General features: G+C 31.6%; 2 protein-coding genes across 5 annotated transcripts in view; both read right to left on the bottom strand.

Moving 5' to 3' along the window:
• Positions 1-7,068: 7,068 nt before the first annotated feature.
• Positions 7,069-8,335, bottom strand: LOC139425716 (uncharacterized). Its single transcript, XM_071181561.2, has one exon. It carries the CDS (start codon positions 8,202-8,204, stop codon positions 7,200-7,202), a length of 1,005 nt encoding a protein of 334 aa, XP_071037662.2. The 5' UTR covers positions 8,205-8,335; the 3' UTR covers positions 7,069-7,199.
• A 527-nt stretch (positions 8,336-8,862) lies between these two features.
• LOC107438692 (uncharacterized) overlaps positions 8,863-23,151 on the bottom strand; it is a 74,372-nt gene continuing 60,083 nt past the window's right edge. For all 4 annotated transcript variants that reach the window (XM_016051022.4, XM_016051029.3, XM_016051037.4 and 1 more), the window contains exons 10-16: positions 22,783-22,851; positions 22,622-22,704; positions 15,995-16,186; positions 12,005-12,183; positions 10,889-11,038; positions 9,513-9,603; positions 8,863-8,992 (exon numbers count right to left, since the gene is read on the bottom strand). In XM_016051022.4, the coding sequence (XP_015906508.2) occupies positions 8,898-8,992; positions 9,513-9,603; positions 10,889-11,038; positions 12,005-12,183; positions 15,995-16,186; positions 22,622-22,704; positions 22,783-22,851 (859 nt within the window). In that variant the 3' untranslated portion in view covers positions 8,863-8,897. The remainder of the gene's footprint in view (positions 8,993-9,512; positions 9,604-10,888; positions 11,039-12,004; positions 12,184-15,994; positions 16,187-22,621; positions 22,705-22,782; positions 22,852-23,151) is intronic.

Consider the following 23,151-nt stretch of genomic DNA (forward strand, 5'->3'; position numbering starts at 1 on the left):
ATGTTCCCAAGGTGGCCCGACGCCGGTGCCACCTTGGGGGCACGTGGGCCACATTCGGAAACAAACGTGAAATCTATGAAAAAGTTAATTATAAATCATCACGTAGCATATTATTTCTCAAAAAGTAATGATTGAATTGAATGCCAATTGATTTATTTCATTTCATTTTAAGCAAATGTGGAAATTTGGTATTTTTAAAATTTTTATAATATATTGACGCTCTCTGCACTTTAGTAGAGTTTGCGATATTTTTTTTTCAAGTTTTTTGTATTGTTTGAATTTTGAAGTAATTTTTCAGGCATTTTTTGATTTTTGTGGTAGTTATGAGTGTTTTTGTGGTCGATTCTGGTATTTTCTTGTGAATTTGGGTATTTTTATACTAGTTATTGGTTAGGTTAGTTAACTCTAGTATGGTTATTTAAGTCTTGTTAGTTAATCCTTTTGAAAAAATTAACTCAGTAATTCTTGATTAATTCTAATGAGCTAACTCAAAAGAATCTCTAGTAACTTCACACAAGAACTATCAATGTAAAATCAATAAACAAATTATACACTCTAAAAACAGATTTCTTTTTTAAAGTCAAAAAACTTGTTCCTACCAGCGAGACAAGTGTTTTTCAAAAGATGTTTGCCAGTCCGAGAGTCTTTTCTAAAGATAATTTGAGTAAGTGAAAAAGTGATTTCAATATATTGCCCACTTTTGTAACCTGTGGGAAACCGCAGAAGTGGCGAAGAAAGCACAAAAACGTAGAAGGAAGTTAAGCACAGAAGGTACAATTTTGAAATTGTACTATAAAATAAATGAAATTTTATTTTACAACTAAAAGCACGCGTGATATGTATTACAGATAGGTGTAAGATGTCACAAAAAAATTTCAGCTACTCAGACTTAACCAAAAAATTTGTAAAAATCCTCAAAGCAAAGCCACTTTTGGCTCCCCACCTTAAGTTTTGATTTAATAAGTTTTTTTTTTTTTTAACTTTAATAAGTTATTAAATATGTCGAAATTTATTTTGTTTTCTATGTGTATGTGCGCTTTCCTTTCAGACAGTAAACAAATTTTTTCAAGTTATATTTTCTCTTGGATTTTCTCGCGCCACCCCACTACCGTGCTCGCGCCCCTCTAGGGGAGCGCGCCCCACAGGTTGAGAATCACTGAATTACAGTCTATGAAAGTTGATATAAAAAAGTTACGTGGACAGGGGTACGATGGTGCTGCACCAATGAGTGGAAAAATTAATGGTGTACAAGCCCACGTAAGAAGTATTGTCCCATCAGCACTCTATGTACATTGCTCTGCTCATAGCCTCAATTTGGCTGTATCAAATGCATGCGAAATAACTGGCATTCGAAATTGCTTAGGGACAATTAAAACATTATACGACTTTTTAAATACGCCAAAAAGACAGTATGTCCTATCTTAAGCAATAGAGGAGATGGAAACCAGCTCTAAGAGGGAGAAAATTAAACAGCTATGTGCAACCCGTTGGATGGAAAGATACGACTCAGTAACCGCTGTGGTGGAACTTTTCGAGCCTATCGCCGAAACACTACAAAAAATATCAGAATGGAAGGATAAGGAATCAGCTACCCATGCTAATTCTTTACTGTGCACAGTATCTAATTGCCAGTTCGTAATATCTCTTTTGTGCATTTACAAAGTTTTCACCATAACAATCCATCTCTGTATAGTCCGTTCCACCTTAAGTTGGCACTGGAGAGAAAGGTAGGAAATGTAATACTCCGCCTTTGAAAAGTAGTTCTTCGCTATTTTGGAATTAATTGCAGTTTAAATGCGCGTACAAATATAAATAAATGTTGCATAGTAAGAAAAGTATATCTTGAAACATTCATTAGAAGTTTTTCATGTTTAAATGTATTTAACTTATAAGTACCTTCTCAGAAAAGCGAATGTACAAAGAAGAAGGAGGTGTTTTAGTTTGGCGCTGAATTAGTTTTCAAGGACAAGGAATTGGCTCATTGGCTATGTTTCTACACTGGTCGGGCAGCTTTTCCATTCGCCTTGGCTTTGCTTAAGTGTCGTATCTCTTGTGCAGTTCTTATTTCGTTTTTTTTTCTTTCTTTTTTTTATATTTGATTATTTAATTTTCTAAATATTAACCTCATCTGTACAATATTTAATGAAAAAATTTTTCCCCTCAGAATAAATGAAAAGGAAAAAAAAAAAAAAAAAAAAATAGACACCCCAATAGACAGGTAAATATTATTAAACTGATGACAGTTGAGCATATTTGCTGTGTAGCTAATTCAACATGTGATTTTATTATTATTTTTTTACAACAAAAGAAAAAATTGCTTTCGCTTTATTCGATCTCTGTAAAGATTAAAATTTTGCGTCTTTTGCGCCATGTTTAGTTCTGAAGTACAATTCGCTTTTTATAGGAACTTAAATAATGTAAAAATTTAAGATTTTTAGCTTGTTCAATTAAAGGGACTTTTAAATGTTATCTAAAATACAATTTCCATAATAGAAGTGTTAATCCGTTAGTTATAAACTAATAAAATGTATAGGAATTGAAATAATTTAAAAAAAGACGCAAAATTTGAATCATTAATTATTTTTAAACATCGAAAGGTTAATTTAAACCAATCAATATTTTAATAATTATTTTTGAAATAGAAAACCCAAAAAGCTGAGAAATCCTTTCTCTTATGTAGAAAATATTAAGATATTTCAGTATCTGACAAAATATTTCGAGACTAACTAATTCTACTGTACTTAAATAACAAATTATACGGATTTTTCTCTTAAGCCTCCTTTCACCTGCAAAGGTCCTGAAAAGTAAAGGAAAGTTCTGATATTTCAAAATATGTATTTTCTTTTGAAGAAATGCGCCTACCCATCCAAGTAGAATTTCGCCTGATGAGAAATTGTGGATTGAATTCAATTCAGGGCTACCCCACAAAGAGTTTGCAGAAGGAACTGTCAACTGTTAAAATATTAAATGAATAACATGATAACCACCAGGATAGGTTGTTATCATGTTATTCAAAGAGTTCCTGTTGAGTCTAAGAGGGTGGGATATGGCAGCTGAAAACATGGGGGGGGGGGGCGAACAAACAGTATTTCCCCCATATGGATAATACTAATTATTTTTTTCAGCTAAGTTATTTTGTCTCTTAGAAACAAATATATTTCAGAAGAAAAAAAAAATTATAGTAAAAAAAAAAACTTTTCTGAAAATTTTTTATTTATAAAAAAAAGAACAGTAAATATTAAAAAAACATAGGTATGATATTTTTCATGATCAATGATTTCCTGCCTATGTTGACTTTTTCTTTCCCAACAAAACACCAATGAGGGATAAATTAATGTACATTAATCTAAAAAAAATAAGCATATAAAAATAAATATTTAAAACAAAGTATTTATGCGCATCTATGCAATTTGTTTTTTTTTTACTTAGATTTCAGCAAAAAAGAATCTTTTTAAATATATTTTTTTATTTAAAATTTGTTTCGTTTAATTAAAAAATAATAATAAGAAAAAAAACAGTAAGTATTATAAAACATAAGTATGATCTTTTTCATTATCAATAATTTCCAGCCTATGCTGACTTTTCCTTCCCCAACAAGTCACCAATGTGGGATAAATTAATGTACATTAATCTACAAAAAATAAAAATGAGAATATAAAAATAAATATTTAAAACAAAGTATTTGTTTTTTTTTTACTTAGATTTCAGCAAAAAAGAATCTTTTTAAATATATTTTTTTATTTAAAATTTGTTTCGTTTAATTAAAAAATAATAATAAGAAAAAAAACAGTAAGTATTATAAAACATAAGTATGATCTTTTCATTATCAATAATTTCCAGCCTATGCTGACTTTTCCTTCCCCAACAAGTCACCAATGTGGGATAAATTAATGTACATTAATCTACAAAAAATAAAAATGAGAATATAAAAATAAATATTTAAAACAAAGTATTTTTGCGCATCTATGCATTTCTTTTTTTTTTTTTTTTACTTAGATTTCAGCAAAAAAGAATATTTTTAAATATATATATTTTTTTCTGTTTAAAATTAGTTTCGTTTAGTTAAAAAATCATAATAAGAAAATCTGCTTTTTAAATACTAATTAAGAAATCAGCTCACAACTAGTAGTATCTTAAAATAATAATTATGGTAAATGCTCTAAAAAATCGTGCTCTTTTTCGTATTCTGTACAAAATTTTAGTACTATTCTTGGTTTAAAAAAAAAAAAAATCGGCGTTTTGCTTTCTTAAACGCCAATACTGGCCACTTTCTCTCCCTTTGTTGCTACCTCATCCCCGTACTGACTTAAAGAGTAACCCAGTTTCCATGTAATCCGGTCTACCTACCTTTCTCTCCAGTGCCAACTTAAGGTGGAATGGACTATAGATACCTACAAAAAACAAGCATAGATTTGATAGAGGCAGTGAGTCTTGCAGAAGATGTATGTCATTAAAGATCTAAAATTAATGCGTGAAAATGCCACTGAAACATTCTCTGAAATATTCAGCTCTTCTTCTCTTATGCTAACAAGCATTGGATCTTCCACTTCCATGCAAATCCCTAGAATAACAGGAAGACAGAAAAATCGCGATAATTTTCCCTCATCGACACCGGAAACATATTTCAGAGTTAGTGTTTTTATTCCATTTGTAGAAAATTTTATAACACAATTAGACTTAAGATTTGTATCGCATCGTGATATTTTGAAAGGATTTCAGTGTCTTCTACCTGCCGATCCTTTCATTTGCCAACCTTCAAACATAAAGGCTTTTGAAGCATTAGTGGAATTTTACGCTGAAGATTTGGATACCTGTAAAGAAAGCCTTAAGTCTGAACTAAAACTCTGGTATAAAAGATTAAAAAGGATTAGTGAAGACGGAGGTAGTGTTCCAAAAACTGCGGCGGATGCTCTTGGAATGTACAATAAAGATATAACACCAAACATTTTCAAACTCCTAGAAATATTGGTCGTTCTACCTGTTTCAACGAGTGCAAACGAAAGATCCTTTTCGACTTTGCGCCGTTTGAAGACTTATTTACGCAACTCAACGGATTTATTCCTACTTTTTAATAAAAATAAAATATTTTACCTCTTATTATAAAAAAATTATATTCTTAAACTTAAAAAATAAAAACAAAATTTAACTAAACAATGTTGTCGAAATAAAAAGTCAAAATTGTCTAGCTGTCTAAATTAGGGAAGTAATAGTGCTTTATTACATACTCGAATTTCTTTTAGTAATTTCTGAAAATTATGAACCCCCCCCCCCCTTGAAAAAATTCTGCGTACGCCACTGAAAGTGTTTACCAAAATGTTTAATTTGTGTGTATATACGGGGGTGTGTAAATACGGGAAATTAGTTACTGATCGTAGCTTAAATAAAGTTATTGGTTGAAAATTATGTCAATCAAGAAACTTTTCTTTTCCTAGACCTCCCACTTTCTTCAATCTTAAGTCACCATTTATTTGTACCTGTAGCCTTCGAAAGGAAGACAATTTGAATTTTCTGAGATATGAACCCTTTTCTCTAAAAAAAAGGAAGGGAGAACGAGTCGCCTATAGGATGCTTAAAGATATCTGAGATGAAAGGATGTTCTCTGTCTGTAGTAAATCAATTGGTTACACTAGTCTTGTCCTTAAAGTGGTTCTTCTCGGAAAATGTAGCTTTGTATTCTAACACATATGTTGGGGACAATCACGGTGGTCCTTTTCAGGAGCCTTTGAATTCATGAAATCGAATGCTGGCAATAAACAGCTTTTGTTGTTTTACAGCGGGATTGTTTGTTACATGCAGAAAGCAAGATCTGGTTAAATTGGACCACGTTTCCCAGCAGTCTGGTGCTTATAATAAAATAACAGGAACAACAATTTTTTTCCCACTCGTTTATGCAGAATGACCAATTTTTATTTTAAGAAAAAGTTAAATGGACAATGGAAATACCTTAATTAGTTATTTATTTATTTCAATCTGATGTACACACGAGCTGCAAGTAAAAATTAATAACAACGATTAAATTTATTTTTAGTGACAGAAATAATATTATTATTTTCAAAATATTTACATGTTCGAATTATCATCTTAATAAAAATTGATGAAATTACATAGTTATATACATTTTCAATAATAATTTTGATTGGTTCAAACTTTAATCATTATCATTAAGGATTTTCTTTATTAGTTATTAAACATATTTTTAAATTCAATTAATAAAAATATTTTTCCTTAATTGGCTATTTATTTTTGATTTGAAATTTTCAGAACTTTTCTTATTTCCTAATTGTAATTTCTACACATTTCGTTATAAGATGTACAAAATATAGTTTACTTGCACTTAAACCCAATTCAATGATTGAAAATTTGATTTTATTGCTACTTATTTCTTATATTTGATTTTAAAATTAAACTAGTTTTAATGAATACTCTTTTTAACGTATTTTTCACCGTCAACGAACATCCAAATCACATTGTGAATTTACACATCTTATGTGCTCAACTTTTATAACATTTGTATTTATACAAGACTCTAAGGACTAAGGAACCTGTAATTCCTTCCTTATTAAAAGACTAGCTGCTTGCATTCATATTACATAGTATATATTCTAAATCTTAAAATCTAATTTCAATATTCGGCTATTTCCAGATTGTTGATTATTTGACGTAAAATTTTGAAATAAATTTTTGTAACACAACCTTTTCGTAATTTGATGACTTCTTTTTCCAGTTGCAATGAGAATATAATTAAAAACATAATGTAAGCAAATATTTTTGAAAAATGTGCAGCACATAAAAACAAAAACATGCACAAAAACTGCAAACATGCATAAATCAAATTGACGAAGTATTAACTTTGCTACAACTGTGAAAAATATTCTGTAAACATGAATCGCAGTAGTATGTTATAGAATCATTGTAATGGATAAATAAATAGAGCTTTTATCGCATAGAAATTCGCTACCTAATTTCATTATAAGACCAAAAATTTTTGATACATAACATCTTTTGTTTTTTTTTCTTTTATTATGTAAAATTTTGTACTTAGAAAAGCTTGTTACCTACTCTTAAAATGGAAGCTCAAAATGATACATTTTTTAAGCAATGTTTAAAAAAAAAAATATGTACTGCTAACATTTAGTCAGGCTTTGTGATGCCCCCCCTATCACCTGGTGCCCTAAGCACGTGCTTAGTGTGCTTAATGGTTAATCCGGCCTTGGGCGTTCCCAACAATAGCGAACGACATGCCCCGGTCGTCCGCAATGAAAGCACACCGGACAGTTATCCGTGGTACGCCACAGGTCGGTCTTCCGTTGGGGTTCACTCCAAGGAACATTATTTTGTGGTTTTGCGGCGTATGTAGTCAAACGTCTAGGAGGTCTTGCAATCGGGCGTCCTGTCGTGATAAAGGGAGGTCGGTTGGTTGTAAGGGCTGCTATGGATCGGTCCATCTCGCTTCGAATAGAAGCCTCAGTAGTTTGCAGTTCACGGGGATGGACTTCGAATGGCTGCGCGTTTACATGTTGAATTTCGTCTCTGACAATCTGACAAATTAGCACAGCCAAGTCAGGTGCTTCGTCCGCTGCGGCCATAGGGACAACATTAGGTAATCTGGCAAACTTGTACCGTCCCACTCTCTTTTGTCTCATTTCTTCTATGTACAGGCACCACTTTGTAAAATCGGCTGTTGTTAGGATTTCTCTCGTAAGAAGGGTTTGGAAGACATCTTCTGCGACGCCCTTCATGAGGTGGGAAACCTTATCTCCTTCGGACATGGTCGGGTCAACTTGAATGCAAAGTCCGAGAACGTCTTGAATGTAAGACTGGATGCGTTCGCCGGATTTTTGCGCGCGAAACTTGAGGTGGTCTTTGGCTCGTCGGAGGTAGGATTGGGTATCTCCAAAGGTCACTTTCAAACCACTTTCGAATAAAGTCCAAGACGTCAGTGAGTCCTCATTGTTTTCGTACCATTGTCTTGCGGTGCCGTCCAGGAAGAAGTAGGCATTAGCTAATTGCATAGTGTCATCCCAATGATTGTACGATGACACTCTCTGGTATTCCTTCAGCCATTTTGTCGGATCTCGTCCTGGAGTACCCCGAAAGACTGTTGGTTTCCTGGCTTCAGCAGCAACTGTTGGCGTCATCCAAAAGGCAGGTTTAATATCCTGTTGGTCCCCAGTGACCATGTCTGTCTCTGGCACATTGGCCATGGCTGTCTTTGGCACAGTCGTTTCAGGAACGGCTTCTTTAGGTTTTTCATATAGTCCAAATTCAGGTAGAAGTCCTTGGACTCGACGGCTTCTTCTAAGCCGGTCAGTGTTTTGCTCCGTGATATTGATTGAGAGATTAACTCTTACCCGGCGCCTCCACCAAATTTGTCACGTTAAAGTGTTTAGATTTAGTGAAGATTACAAGATGAGGTTTTGATAATTTATTAACATCAGGAATTTACAAACACCGGGAACCAGTCTGCGCCCAGAAGAACTCTTCTTTACAATCACGGGATCGCTTTTATACTATCACATAATGTTCTAGAAGCTTCCTAGGAACAACGAAAGAGGAAATGACATAGACTGAACATTCCAGAAGCTTCTGGAATGCTCATAAACGAAATAGAAAAATTAGTGTCCACTTCCCGGATCGAACCGAGGACCTTCGGCTTTATAGAAGCGAATTCTACCCCTGAGCTACTGAGACTCGACAATATTTTGAAATAGAGAAGTTCTTTTTTTCTAAAAAAAAAGGAAAGAAGAATTTAATCTTAATATAATAAGATTCTTGATGACCAGTAAAATGAAATTCAATGCATAAATAAAACATTCTTTGTGAAATTTTTTTCTTGCTATACGAACGAATGAAGTAAATAGATTAAACTATCAAATAACTTTTATTGATTATTATAATTAACTGTGAGTGAGGTGATGAACTTCCAGAGAATGCATCTTTTCAGATTCCATATCAGAATTTCCTGTTCCAGAACCTGCTGCTAACATAGGATCTGAAATGAATAAATAATATTACACAATCAACTCCCTCGTTATGTTTTATCATCCAGATACCATTAGAAATGAATTAACCAAGCTTTAACCATACACTTGGTAAAAAAAATATCTTGCAAAGCTAAAATGCTGTATACTTTTTTAGACACTATCTTAACAAAAGATGTTACAGATGATATAGTAAGCGATCATGGGCAAAAATTTTACTAGATTTTACTGACTGACCAGACCATAGAAGAAGAATTCAAACAAATTTATTTTTTAAACAATAAAAGTTGAAAGAGACATTAACAATTTACTTTTTACTTGCAGTTATGAACATGTATTTTAAAAAGAAAAAAAAAAGTACAATTTTTACTATTTTTTGAAGGAAAAAAATATTTCTAAAAGTTGATAATTTGTATTTATTCAGATACTTAATTTACTTTATTCAGTTAGTTAATCTCCAGCAAATTATTCTTAATTATGTACTGCTTCCATCTTTAGAGAGAGAGAGAAAGTGAAAAAAGGAAAAATTACCTGAGGAAATGAGGTGAGTGTCATCACCAACAATATGATTCACATTTTCAATGTCTGAATCTTGATTCATGTTGTCATTTTCATTCAGAGTCTGCAAAAAGAATATCATTAGAATAAAATGTAAGAATTATCAGGTGTGACTTTTAAAATATATTCATAAAAAATATTTATTTATCAATAATGAACTTTCTATACTCAAAGTTTTAGAAAGTTCATCAGAGTGTAAAATTTGTGTTGCTTTTCTTCAAGGAAAATTGTAAGCAGGGTTTTGATGTCTTCAACAAAATTAATATTTTTTCATTTAAATATTTTACCGAGAAAGAAACAAATGAAAATCTGAATTGATAAGTTTATGTGATTGAATTTTTGTAGGGTTTGTTGAGAAAAACGTAGTGGGAAAAAGTTAAAAAATAAGTTAGAATAAGGAGTTAAAAAATAACTCATGACCATGGACAGCCTAGTGTGCATGACAGACAAATAAGATAAGGTGTAACTTTCCCACATAATTGCGATGTATGTTGAGATGCTTACTTTGTAAATTGTTTTAATATGATAAAATTATGAGTAGAAAGTTAAAGGGAAATGATAAAAAAACATTAATGTTCCATATTAATAAAATTAAACTAACAAATACAAGGACAATAGAGTTAATGAAAAAATTCGAAGAAATAATATATACCAAGGAAAAATAAAATCCCTACACAAAAATAACGAATGGTAAGAAATTCTGCAAGTGAAGGACAAAATTCTTCTAGGGGAAGACTGATAACAATCCATGGAGAGAAAAAAAAACATGCTTTTTCTTAACTCCTCACACACATTAAGACAATAAAAAAAAATTTAAAACTTTCTTTAAAGAAAATAAATTTTAAATTTTTTGTAAAAATATCTTCATAAAAATTACCAGTTTTTCAGCATTGCAATAAAAAAAAACTTAGAATTTTAGTACTTTACTGAAATACTATCACCCTTGAATAAATTGATATAGGAAATTAATCATAACATTCTTAATTTCACTTTAAAAAATTTCATACTTTTTCCTATAAAAGGTGAGTAACAAAATAAATACTAAGGTAAATAATATTTAATAATAAAATATTTTAGAATAAAAAATTTGTAATGTTTTGAAAAAAACGTAATTTTACTATTTTATTTAATATTTTCTATATGTAAGTTAAATACATATTTATAAAAAAAATATTTTAAAAATTTCAATCGAACATATTTTTTTTTCTTTTTTAATATAGAAAGAGGGATTTATTTTTCCATTAAGAAGGAAAAATATATAAAGTTTTAACTTTGATATCAACATTCTGACAAAGTTAGTAATGAATAATTAAAAATGTAGGAGAAAAGATTAGAGGAAAATATCAGACCTGAGTTTCAAAAGATGCTTCCATGAGGGGAGATCTTTCTTCATCTAATACTGTAGAGGGGGAGGGTGGAGCAGAAGGTATCTGAGTGGACGCAAGAGACGTCTGAGTGTTGATCATCACATGAGGAGATGAATCTTCTTGTCCTTCCGGCTGAAAAATGAACAATTATTAAGGGTAGTTCTTATGGCATCAAGCTCAATTATTATAATTCTCTGCAATAATAGTATGCCATGGAAACTTCTAAATATTATTAGATTTTACTTATTTTCCAAATTTTTCTTCTCATTATACAAACTGGAAAAAATATTTAGACTTTTTGGTGGGGAAAGAAAAAAAGCTGAATTTTCTTTATATATTTTTGTTGTTCTCGAAAGATTACCCTACTTTTAATGTTAAAAAATCATAATCAACCAAATAAAAAATTAACTACTCAGTAAAATAACTTTAGTTTTAACATGTCTTAAGTACACAATAGTACCAGAACAAAGCGATTTATTAATTACACAGGGTTCGATCCACGGGCCGGGCAAGGTTGACTCGGCCATTCATCCCTTCAGTAGGTCGATCAAGCATGCTTGGGAACTAAACACTGGGGGTTCTGCGTTCAGCTGACAACCTAACCAGAACATCTGCTCCTGCATTCCAGAGCCCATGATCAAGAAAACTGAGATGGACATGGTAGACCTTGGCGCTCTATGGGCTGCCACATCACTGATTTATGTAGTAGAGAGAAAGAAAGGTTCAGACATTTAAATCAATTATAAACCAAAGTACCTATTATGAACAAAAAACTATCATATAAAAACCATTTAAACGAAAAGAGATTTGAAAAAAAAAAACAATCCAATAGTAAAGAAACATATGTTTTCGAATATTTTTTATTTTTATGTAACATTTATTACCAGCTTCCAAATGACACTAAATTTTGAAAGTGCTTTTTACATGCTTTAGCAAAAATAAATATTCAAGCTTCCTAAAATCATTTCCACAATATCAGTGAATCTGCATAATAGTTGATTTGAGGCACACACACACACAAAAAAAATGTAATTAAAATTGCAACCTAATCCAGTATTAAAACAACTTTTGTTGTGTGTATGAAGGGAGAGAACTCACCACCATGGTTTGAATGATGATCTGGTTGGGAGGAAGGGGAAGAGGAGGAGCAGTCAAGAGAAGATTCGTTGTGATTATGTTTTGAGGGATCACTTCGAGGGCCTGAAGCACTGGGACAGCAGATGTCATGTCTACAGTACAAGGGGCAGCATTAGTTAATGTCACCACGGGGGAAGAACCTGAAACAACTATAATTAGTAAAGATAGAAAAATATCTAAAAGTTTTTAAAAGATATTTTTAAAAAGCTTTTATAATATTTGTCAGGACTCCACTCCCATGCCCTGGATTCAAGGTCAGTGGGTGAGTCCCCTATCATGAGGGAGAAACTATTTTAAAAAAGATATTGGAGACTTTAAATTGATATAGATGGCGTGGATAAAGAGAAGAGTTGAGGTGAGGAATTGTTGCAGAGTAGCTCCTAGTGGGACATTTTATAATTATATAAATAGTTTTATGAGTTAATCAAAAAGGGATAATCAAAGTTTAATTAAAATTAGAGAAATCCTTGGACAATCTGAAAATGAAAAGACAGCTTTCACTCCACCTGGCAGGATAAAAAGGTCTGAGGAGATTGTTGGTGCCACTCATGGCTTTGGCTACATTTTATCTATTTAATGTGGCGAAAAGGAGAGTTCTTGTTGTTTTTTGTTCCGTTGTAGTCAGATGTCTTGCAGAATGGCGTCATTCATTGTTTCATTAAAAAACATTGTTAAATAGTCCTCGTTTGTCAATCCTTAAATCTTCGTTTATACAGTCCGACCCCCTCAACAGAGATGATTAAACAGTGGAAAATTATAAGAATTTAGAATGATGTGAATCTTTTGGTAATGTTGATTGAAGAAAAGCCTTGTTATGAAATTCTTTTCTTGAAAGATAGTTATTGCCATAAGCGATACGGAGAACCCTTTTGCTACCCTATTGCTCTAAAGGGTGAGCTGTGTAAGAAGCCGACCAATGGTAGACAGTGAATGGACGTGGAATGACCTATGATATTAGTGATAATCAGCTGCATAAAATATTTTAAGCTTTATCTTATGCATGAATGAAAAATCACACACACATATTTCCTGTGGGGTAAAAATCAAAAGAGCTGTAGTTGAGGGGAAAAATTTTATTTTTGGTTTTAGTTTAAAGTGCGCCTTGTGTATTTTTATCTCAGATTAAGGAATTGGCTAATTAATAATATAATTGTTTGCATGATTAATAATAATGATACAGTTAACAGTGATTCAGCATTTTTGAAGATTATTGTTTGTTTGTTTACTTAGAATAAATGTCAATGAAGAAAAAAATATTGATTAAACATCTCAATAAAATTTGTATAAGAGTATCTTAAAATTGCAGTTTCATATGTTAATAGCGAACTGAATATGATATTACTGATAAGAAAGTTCTGTAAATGGCATGTTAAAGTGATAATTATTGTGATTATGCATTTTGTAAAGTTAAAAGTAATTTTGGCAGGAAAAATTGGTCAATGAAAGCTTTTTTTATTCAACAATAAGTCATTGTAGATTATTCCTCTTAAGTTTATGGTGTTGAAGAGTTTATGAATTTCATGAGAAATAAATGTGTATTTTCTTTCTGGATACTAAAAGGGTACAAGGTATTTATTGTGTTTTTGCAATTAAAACTGATTAGAGTAAATTGTACATAGTATGTGTAATAAAGAGTAATAGTATATCTAGAATGTTGCATGCTATAAAATATGTTATGTAAATCCTTTCTACATTTCATGTATTTGGCTGTGGTATAGAATGTCTGGGTATGAGTTTTGAATTACAATTATTGCCTCGGAATATCTTCAAATAGAAATTTTGTTTTAGTGTTTGTGAAATTAATTTAAAAAAGGAAGATCTTATTCAGAAGAAGCTAAAGCCTTGGCCATTCCTGAGAATGTAACAACTTATAGCGTTAGGGTATTAATCACAAAGAGTGCAAATTAAGAAGAAAAATTCATGAAAAGTACATTAAGAACTAATATCAAAGATATACATGCAAAAATCAAAGAAAATAGATTAGAAAGGGAACAAAAAGACAGGAAGGTACAATAACGTGAGGTACAAAAAGTGAAAGAGAACCAGGAGCAACAAAAAATAAGAGAGGAAAGGGAGCTGAGGGAGGCAAATAATGAAAATTGTCTGTGAGAAAATGACAGATATGATAATTTTCATAAATACTTAGATTTAAAAAAATGTTTTATGGGAGCATCCGACTAAGACATAGGAATGGGCCTTTTATTTCAGTTATGCTGAGACAATGTTGAACTTCTATAAGATTCCAAAGGAGTATATGGGAAGGATAATAGTGATGGCTTTGAAGGGAACAAGGGCGATTCAAATCAAGGAGAAAGTTATGATAAATTTAAGGAGTCTATATTAAAGGAATTTATTACTATATAAATAAGTATTATAAAGGAATGAATAACTTCCCTCCAGGTAAAAATAATTGTCTCAAGGTCAATGAATCTCAATTCTATAATAAAGTTCAATCATTATTAGAGATATATCAACAAGTTCTCCAACACTTTCCATTTTTTGTTACAGTAATACAAAATAAATTATGGAAAAACTTTTTTGCATTAAATTAAAGTAGCAATCTTTACAACAAATGCTTTAAAACAATACCGCTTCTTACTTTCTTAACTAGTTTAAGTCTCTTTTTAGTTCCATCACATGCTTCCATCAGCATTTCCTGCCATATCTTTTGAATTTTTTTAGTAAAAGTTGGGAGAGCAAGTATAACCGAACAAAAAGTCAGCTAAATGTTTGATTCAACACTCCTAAACCTACAACAATATCTCCAAAAGTATATTTACTTGTTAGAATAAAAGAGTGAGAAAGAACAAGCAAGTGTATCTCACCATGAATGATGACACGAAGAAATTTTCTAAATACTGTGATTTCATTTGTTTATTGAATGATTATTTTAGATGCTACAATAACACTATTAAGTATTTAACTAAAACAAAACAACTTGATCTAAACTTATGTCATTGTTCATATTCATTCATATCATTATAGAAATTAGATTTGTCCTCCTCATCGACTGCCAGGCCGCAGTTCACACTGTTTCAAAATATGTTCTACTCCCTACAGTCATTGAATTCAATTGCAAAAACATTATTAATGCTTTTCTGTCTAGTGGAAAAGAGATAACTCTCTAATGGATCCCCAGCCATTGTGGCTTATGGGGTAATTAAAAGGCTGATAACCTTGCTAAAGAGGCATCTCTATTGGAGCTCCCTGTGTTGCCCACAAATTTGAGAAATGTTAAACAAATTGTGAAACTAAAGCTTCGAAGTCTCCGGGTTTCTTCCAACAGAGAGCAAGTTTCTGGAAAACCTTGGGAGAGCCTTCTGTCATCCTGTCTTCCGAAAAATCTCCCTAGAGCTATCAGTGTTTCATCTCTCCAATTGTTGACGGGGCACGATTACTTACATGCGAACTTGCACCGTGTTGGTTTTTCTCACTCTCCTAACTGTACTCTATGTACAAATAGGGCCCATATGAAAGGCGGGCATCTATGGAACTGCTCTGCCCCTTCAGGAGACCCATAATTCTTCTAGTTTCAAGACGCTCTCCGCCCCTGGAGATATTTCTTTGTTATATTGGACTGCAAGACTTCTCATTCTCGAGAGAGCAAATGATGGACGTAATTAAAAAAAAATATTCATTATGCAGATAAACTAGAATTAAGATTCTTTACCAGAAGAGCAAAAATCTTCCTTGTATATGATGTAAGCAAAATGTCTCTCTCTTCTTTTTTTTTTTTTAAATAAACGTTGTTAAACCACAGACCATTAAAAAAAAAGAACTTTGAGAAATAAAACTAATTAGGATAGAGGTTAAATAATTTGCTTTTTCCCTGATGAAATCTAACATCATATACGAAGTTTGATACTTACTCAGCCACTTATCCCTGAAGAGTTGACTTATTTGATAAAAAAAAAAGAGTAGCCAATTAGAAATCATCAGAAAAAGGAATACCTTGAGCAGGAGATGCAGTGACGACAATGGGCGGAGGAGGCGACTGTAGAATAGCCGGCTTTGGACGTGTAAATATTGCTTGAGCCAGATTAGTTGGTAGAAGTGAAGTGCTTATAACAGCTGTGTTGGGTACTTCTTCCTCCTTTACTTTGATTCTCAGGACAAAATGTTGATATAAGTACTCGCATACCTCTATTGAAAGAGATTAAGAGAAAAAGCAGGAATTGAGAAAAATAATAAAAAGTATTGAAACAATTTGCAAAAATACTTTATTTTGTTGCAAAAATTATTTCAACATTGAAGAAGTTTCCAGGTTATCTCATGGCAAATGTTTAGGTTGCTTCTCTTATCACACTGAAGTTGGATACGAAGTTGAAGTATTTCAAGAGGCTCTTCAATTTATATGCATTTCTGCATTGATACATTGAATTTATTAGCATAGAAAATAGCATTGAATTCAGTTGTCTGCTAGGTTTGTTATTTTGAGCAAATAATATGATACTATTCGTTGCAGATCACAATAATCCTTATTTAAAACAAAATTTTGAAACATTATTAAATATTTGTCAGATATGTCGGACCTATCAACTTTAATTTTTGGGGGTTTAAAAACTCTGGTTTTATTTAAAAAAAAAAAAAAAATAAATAAAAAAAATTAAAATAAAAAACAGTAAAATTTAGAAAAAAAATTTCTTTTTATAGTTATGGTAAATCTGTTACCACAAATAAAAAAAAAGAAACATTTTTAGGACATCGGAAAAAGTTCATAAATTTTCAGTACTCAGATAAAAATATTAAGATTTTGATAAATAAGGAGCATTCATTAGCATGAATGCTAAATAAATAAAATAAAAAATGCAAATAATTAACTATGAGCTAAAATTAGGAATTTCAGTTGAGTAGAGAGTTGTACTTCCTTTTTTAATGAATTTGACTATTTCATAAAAATACAATCTAAAAGTGTTAGCATAAAAAATTTTTCCACCCTGAATAACTTTTGATCTAATGATCCGATCTTCACGTTCTAGAACACAATCTTAATTGCTCGAGGGGGTGACCTCAAATATGATAATTAATAAGTGCAGATGATATTTTAAGTTACAAAATCAGACACAAAAACATATTTTCTCTGAATAAATAGGGGGTAGCCGCAATCTAGGAAATGTGGTCCCAATACAGTGGGTGATCGGTTAGCGAACAGATCGGTTAACGAACAAATCGTTTAACGAACACATATTTGGATAACGAACACTTTCAAGAAAGATTTTTTGTGTTCGGACAACGAACACATATTCGGATAATGAACAAAACAAATTCTAACGAACACTTCTCGGCCTGAAAAAAAAAATAATATTAAACATTTGTTATCATTTTGCATACAAAATAAGATCACTGAAAGAAGAAATGCTTAAAGCATGCTTAGTATTAATAATTACTAAATGAAACTTGAATTAACAATGAATTTAAAGGTCATTCAATCATTATTATTATGAGGAGCTGAAGGAGTAACGAAAATCACATCTGCGACGCAAAGAAGTGCCATCCATGATAAAATGGAGAGGTTGCTTTTAGTTTGAATATATGAACGGGAAATGAAACGAGGTGTAACTAGTATGCCTATCATTCAAGAGAAGGCTAGAGAAATTTTTGAGAAATTGAAAGAACAAACTCCAGGTTCGTCATCCGAGGAGTTAGAATTCAAGGCTACCACTGGCTGGTTTACAAAGTTTAAAAAAAAGGTTTGGAATTAAACATGTATTAATGCGTGGTGAGTCTGTTAGTGCCGGTAAAGAAGCAGCTGAGAAGTTCTGTCTCAAATTTCAAGAATTCATTGAAACAGAAGGGTATCGCCCACAACAAATATTTAATTGTAATGAAACTGGTTTGCTTTGGAAACGCATGCCGAACCGTACCTACATCACGAAAGATGAGAAAAGTGTTCCTGGGCATAAACCTATGAAAGACCGATTGACGTTACTTTTGGGAGCTAAGGCTAGTGGTGATATGAAGCTTAAACCACTTCTCGTTTACCACTCTGAGAATCCCAGAGTATTAAAAAAAATTCCATAATTAAGAGCAAACTGCCAGTAATATGGAGATCGAATCAGAGAGCATGGGTCACGCAGTATCTTTTCAAAGAATGGCTATTTGAAGTTTGTGCCCCGAGCATCAAGACTACCTTGATGCCAATGACTTGCCATTGAAAGCACTGCTGCTATTGGACAATGCACCAGGACACCCAAAGGATCTTGAAGATAATTTGTTGACAGACTTTCCCTGGCTGACAGTTCAGTTTTTACCTCCGAATACGACTTCGCTGATTCAGCCGATGGATCAGGAGGTTATTGCGGCTTTCAAGAAATTGTACACTCACGCGCTGTTTCGTCGGTGCTTTGAAGCAAGCCAATTCTCCTCAACAATGACTTTAAAAAAGTTTTGGAAAGAAAAATTTGACATTCTTGAAGCTATTCGTATCATTCAAAAGGCGTGGTCAGAAGCCACACAGCGACAGTTGATTTCTGCTTGGCGGAAGCTGTGTCCATCCTTCGTTCAAGGAGACGGAGGTGATAAGGGAGACACCCCTGAAATTATGGATGAAATTTTGACAACTGCTAAAGATCTGGAAGTGGAGGTGAACGAGGATGACATGGAAGAGCTTATAATGGGACATGAAGATGAACTGAAGACAGAAGAACTCCAAGAAATTTTGAATGAAGAACACCAAGAAACACAGCGAAATGTCTCTCCTTCTAAACGAGAGGAAGACGAAAGAGGACCAATGCCGACATCTGCCATTAAAGATCTTTTGAAAAAGTGGGAGGATGTCAGAGCAAGGGCATTAGAATAGCACCCAAACCTAGCTAATGTCAGTAGGGTTGGGGATCTTTACAACGACAATGCTATTGATTACTTCCGGAAAATCCTGAAAAAGAGAGAAAAGTAATTGACATTGGACACGTTCTTCAATGCCCCATAAGCAAAAAATGAAAAGGACTGATTAATATGCAAAACTATATATATGTATTATTTTTTAAAAAACTTACTAAGAAATTAGAAATTTTTTAAAATTTAATTTTAAGGGTCTCCAGAACGAATTAATCGATTTCACACAGAAGTCTATGGTGAATCGATGATTGGTTAACGAACAATTCGGATAACGAACATAATCTTGGAACGGATTATGTTCGTTAACCGATCACCCACTGTAGTTTGGTCAAAAGAGCGCTCTTAAAAAAGTTTTTTTATTTTTAATGCAGAATTAAATTTTAATAAAATCCCCTGCAAGCTGAATAATTATAGTAATGCTGTAATCTATTTGAGCAGTTAAAACATTTCTAATCGAGTTCACACTGGAACAATTAGTTTAAAATTAAAATTATACAAGAAAAAGAAATTACTGCAGGGCAATTCTTTCGTTACGTTTGTTACTTTTACACGACATATTTCAACTTTAACACTTATTAAATTAAACTTGTTAGATATTTTTTATGTTTTTCTTAATTTGTTGTTAAATCTATATGTGTTGTAAGTTTTCAAAACGAAGATTGAAGGCGCAAATTAATTTGATGTTGAAAAAAAAAAATTATGAAATTTTGTTACGTGTGTTACCCTTTATAATGCTAGATATTTGAAACTCTAAATATATTCATTTAATTCTGTGAAGTATAAAGGCAAAAAATTAAGATATTTTCTTTTATAGAGAGATACAATATCGAAGCTGTGTTTAGTGATTTTTAAAAATTTCTTGCAACAGTAAAAACTTCTTTATTTTGGTGAAATTGGTGCGTTACGTGTGTTAACAGAACGTTACGTGTGTTAACAGAACGTTACGTGTGTTAACAGAACGTTACGTGTGTTACCCTCTGTGAATATTTCAACTGAGAAGTCATAAATGTTGCACTAAAACATTTATTTATTTTAATTTAGCAGAAGAAAAACAATTTATTTTAGCAAATAAAATAGTTAATGGTCTGGAAAGATGGTTGTAGCCCTTCTTTATACTGGTTTAGAGAGTAAAACATAGCAAATCTTAGGCACATCTATTCCTTCAAAATCATTTCTGTTTGGAAACAAAAATATGCATATTTTCCAATTATTTTATGCAAATATTGCATTTTAAGTTTACAAGCATGTGCATTTGCGTCAATAATGTTCCCGAGATAGAGCATATGTCGTTTTAATTTCAGTTATAAGCGCACTTCTGATCAGGAGGGCACAGAAATTGACTTACTGACTATTTGTGTGCCACAATGTGCATCTATGCATCTTATTCAAGTATCTAACGATACTTATGCATAGATTTTATGCTTTGTCATGTTGCCATGTATTGATCTTTTCAATTAATATCTTTATTTCCTTTTGGCTAATATATAATACTGTTGTATTAGGCATGAGTTGATTGGTTAGCTTTGCAAACAACACTGGATAGCAAATAAATTTTTTTGTATAACAACACAATGATATAAATAACTTTGCCTTTTGCTTCGCTTTCAAGATTTTGTACAACACACCTATCCCATTGAAGGAACTTCTGCATGTGATATCGTAAAATATTTCCAAATTAATTTCTTTTTTTATATTTTGATTGACAAAATATGAAATAATTCAACCATATATTTATTTTTAAATTCTTAACTTGACTTATTACTATAGAAGTTTCTGTTAGCTCATCTTCTGAAGTAGAATCGTTTTTAAACAGTCTTAAAATAAAAGTGTAGACATTGTTTCACCTTTGTCTTTGCCTTAGGAAAATATTGTAAAGGACTCTATTTTAAACTCTTTAGGAGAGTATCGTCTAAGACAACAGCTGCTGTGAATAACGGAACTGTGGCTGGATAGCATAATGCTGATTGAAATTCGTTTTGATATTCAAAAGAATATGCCATTGCAAAGTCAACTTGAATTTCCCTGGTTTTAATGCTAGATATGTTTGTTTGGAAAGTATCACCTCGGATTCTTTTAACTCTTACGTATAATTGAAAGTTAGTCCAATTTTCAAGAGTTATTTCAAAACATTCTTCTTGCACATTTGCCATTATATATTTTTTATTGTGAGCTATTGTCATCTTTTTCTCATCGTTACCAAACTACAATAAATGATGGTTAGAAACCTATAACAAGCAATGAGAAATTTTTGTAAGTATCAGAAGCACCCTTCCAACAATTAGATCCAAAATTTCTTTTACTTTATATACATAAATACTTCTGCCATCACCATGTATTGTCATAAACTTAATTTTAGCCTTCCAGTTAAAGAATAAAAATTTCATGATATTTGTTTCGATTCTAAGTTTTACAGTAGCAATAAATGTTTTAGTCATAAAGCACTAAATATGGAAAATTAAACAATGTTTAGGATGGAACTGACAAAAATCAGTATAAGCCTCTCTTAGAAACATTGTTAGATAGTTCTTTCGTTTTATTGCCCGTTTTTCCCCGTAATAATCCAGAGAACCAGCTCTTGTTTCAATACAAGCATAGTATAAACAATCTAACTTTTGAAGAAAATCCATTTATTAATAATTAAGTTCATCTGAAATACTTAGTGGTGAACCTTTTACATCATTATCAATCTGTTTTGAAAGTTCAAGTCTAACTTTCATTATTTTCTTATTTTCTTTCCTTTGAAGTGCAGAATCTTATGCTCTTTTCTTTTTTTCTTCATCTTCTTATTCTTTTAAATCCAGATAAGGACACTATTTTAAACTTATCCATTTTATAATAATCTAGCAAATGCAGTCGAAATATTCTACTTAAACATAAACGTATAACAAATAGAAGTTTGGGAAAACAATTTCCAAAAGTTTCAAAATTATCGTCTTATTATGCTGTTTTTTTATTAATGCTTATACCGACCAGATTTTACAAAAAACCACAATCTTACAATTCCGTATTTGTGGCATTAAAGTTGCGCGGCGGTTATAAAAAATGTCCGAACATGATTTAAATATTTTATTGAAAATAAATAAATAATTAAAGTGTATAAGTACCTCTAACACACATAACAGTAACGCGCGTAACTTTTCGTTACGTGTGTTACCTTGAATAAAATTAATTATAAAATTTTAACTATTGGCAGTTTTAATTCGAGAATTTTTTCCGTTGCATATCTTGCCTTCTTAATTTATAAAACAAAAAAATTTTAAATTTTCTTTTTTACTAAAGTTTTTACAGAAAAAAATGCAAAATTATGTTACGTGTGTTACTGGGAAGTTAGACTATCTTGATTAATCGACTTTCAAACAAGCAAAAAAATTTAGGCCAAATTAAAAAAATACATTAAACAATGATAAAAGAGTAAAATAGCTATATTTATTACTAAAAACTATTTTATTGCTCTTTAATATTTTAAGAACTCCATTGGAATATAACATAACAAAGAAGAGAACTCCTGTTAAAATTCACAGTGTTCCACCTTTTGTTAGAATTCACATAAATATTTTTTGTAATTCAAAAAACTATCTTAACTATTAAAAAATGTACATCTTCTAGATTCCGAAATTGTGTCATTTTTGATTTTACGATAATTTTGAAAATTTAGTCACTCAGGACCACTTTTCGTGGAATCGCCCTGCAGGAAATAAAAAGTAGGTGGAATTAATTCATTCAATGGGATAAATAGTTTACCTTGAAACGATACAGTGTTTGAATTTGGCACATGTCTTTTAAGGCTCCACCACTTCCCACGCAACCATTGTGGTGACCTCACACTATGGAAAACAAATGGATTTTTTTTTTGACAATCTTTGAATAACATTAAATAGAAAAAAAAATATTGTGGGACAAACCTCATCCAGTCTTTAGAAAGCTCATTCCAATCTACCTGATTTTCATCTGAGGCACTCAGAGCATACACCCTGGAATTACATAAAAATTATTCGTTCAATAAATAAAATTCAGCTAAACAAGCAAACTTGTTCTTTTGAACAATGAATAAGTGCATAATTATTTTATTTTGTCCAAAAAGTATATTTTTCAAAACCAATATACAGAATAATTGCATTTTGGAACCAATTTTTTTTCTTCAAAACTGAATCACAGAGATAGTTTGATGCTGGTCAGAAAACAAATATTTTTATTTTATTTTTCAGATAAGATGTACAGTGCACTATGCTAAATACAGGGTATCTGCTGCATTTAAGATTTTCAAATTCATG

Source organism: Parasteatoda tepidariorum, chromosome 4 (assembly GCF_982258835.1).
Source record: "Parasteatoda tepidariorum strain Cologne lab strain chromosome 4, Ptep-v5.0, whole genome shotgun sequence".
NCBI lineage: Eukaryota > Metazoa > Arthropoda > Arachnida > Araneae > Theridiidae > Parasteatoda > Parasteatoda tepidariorum.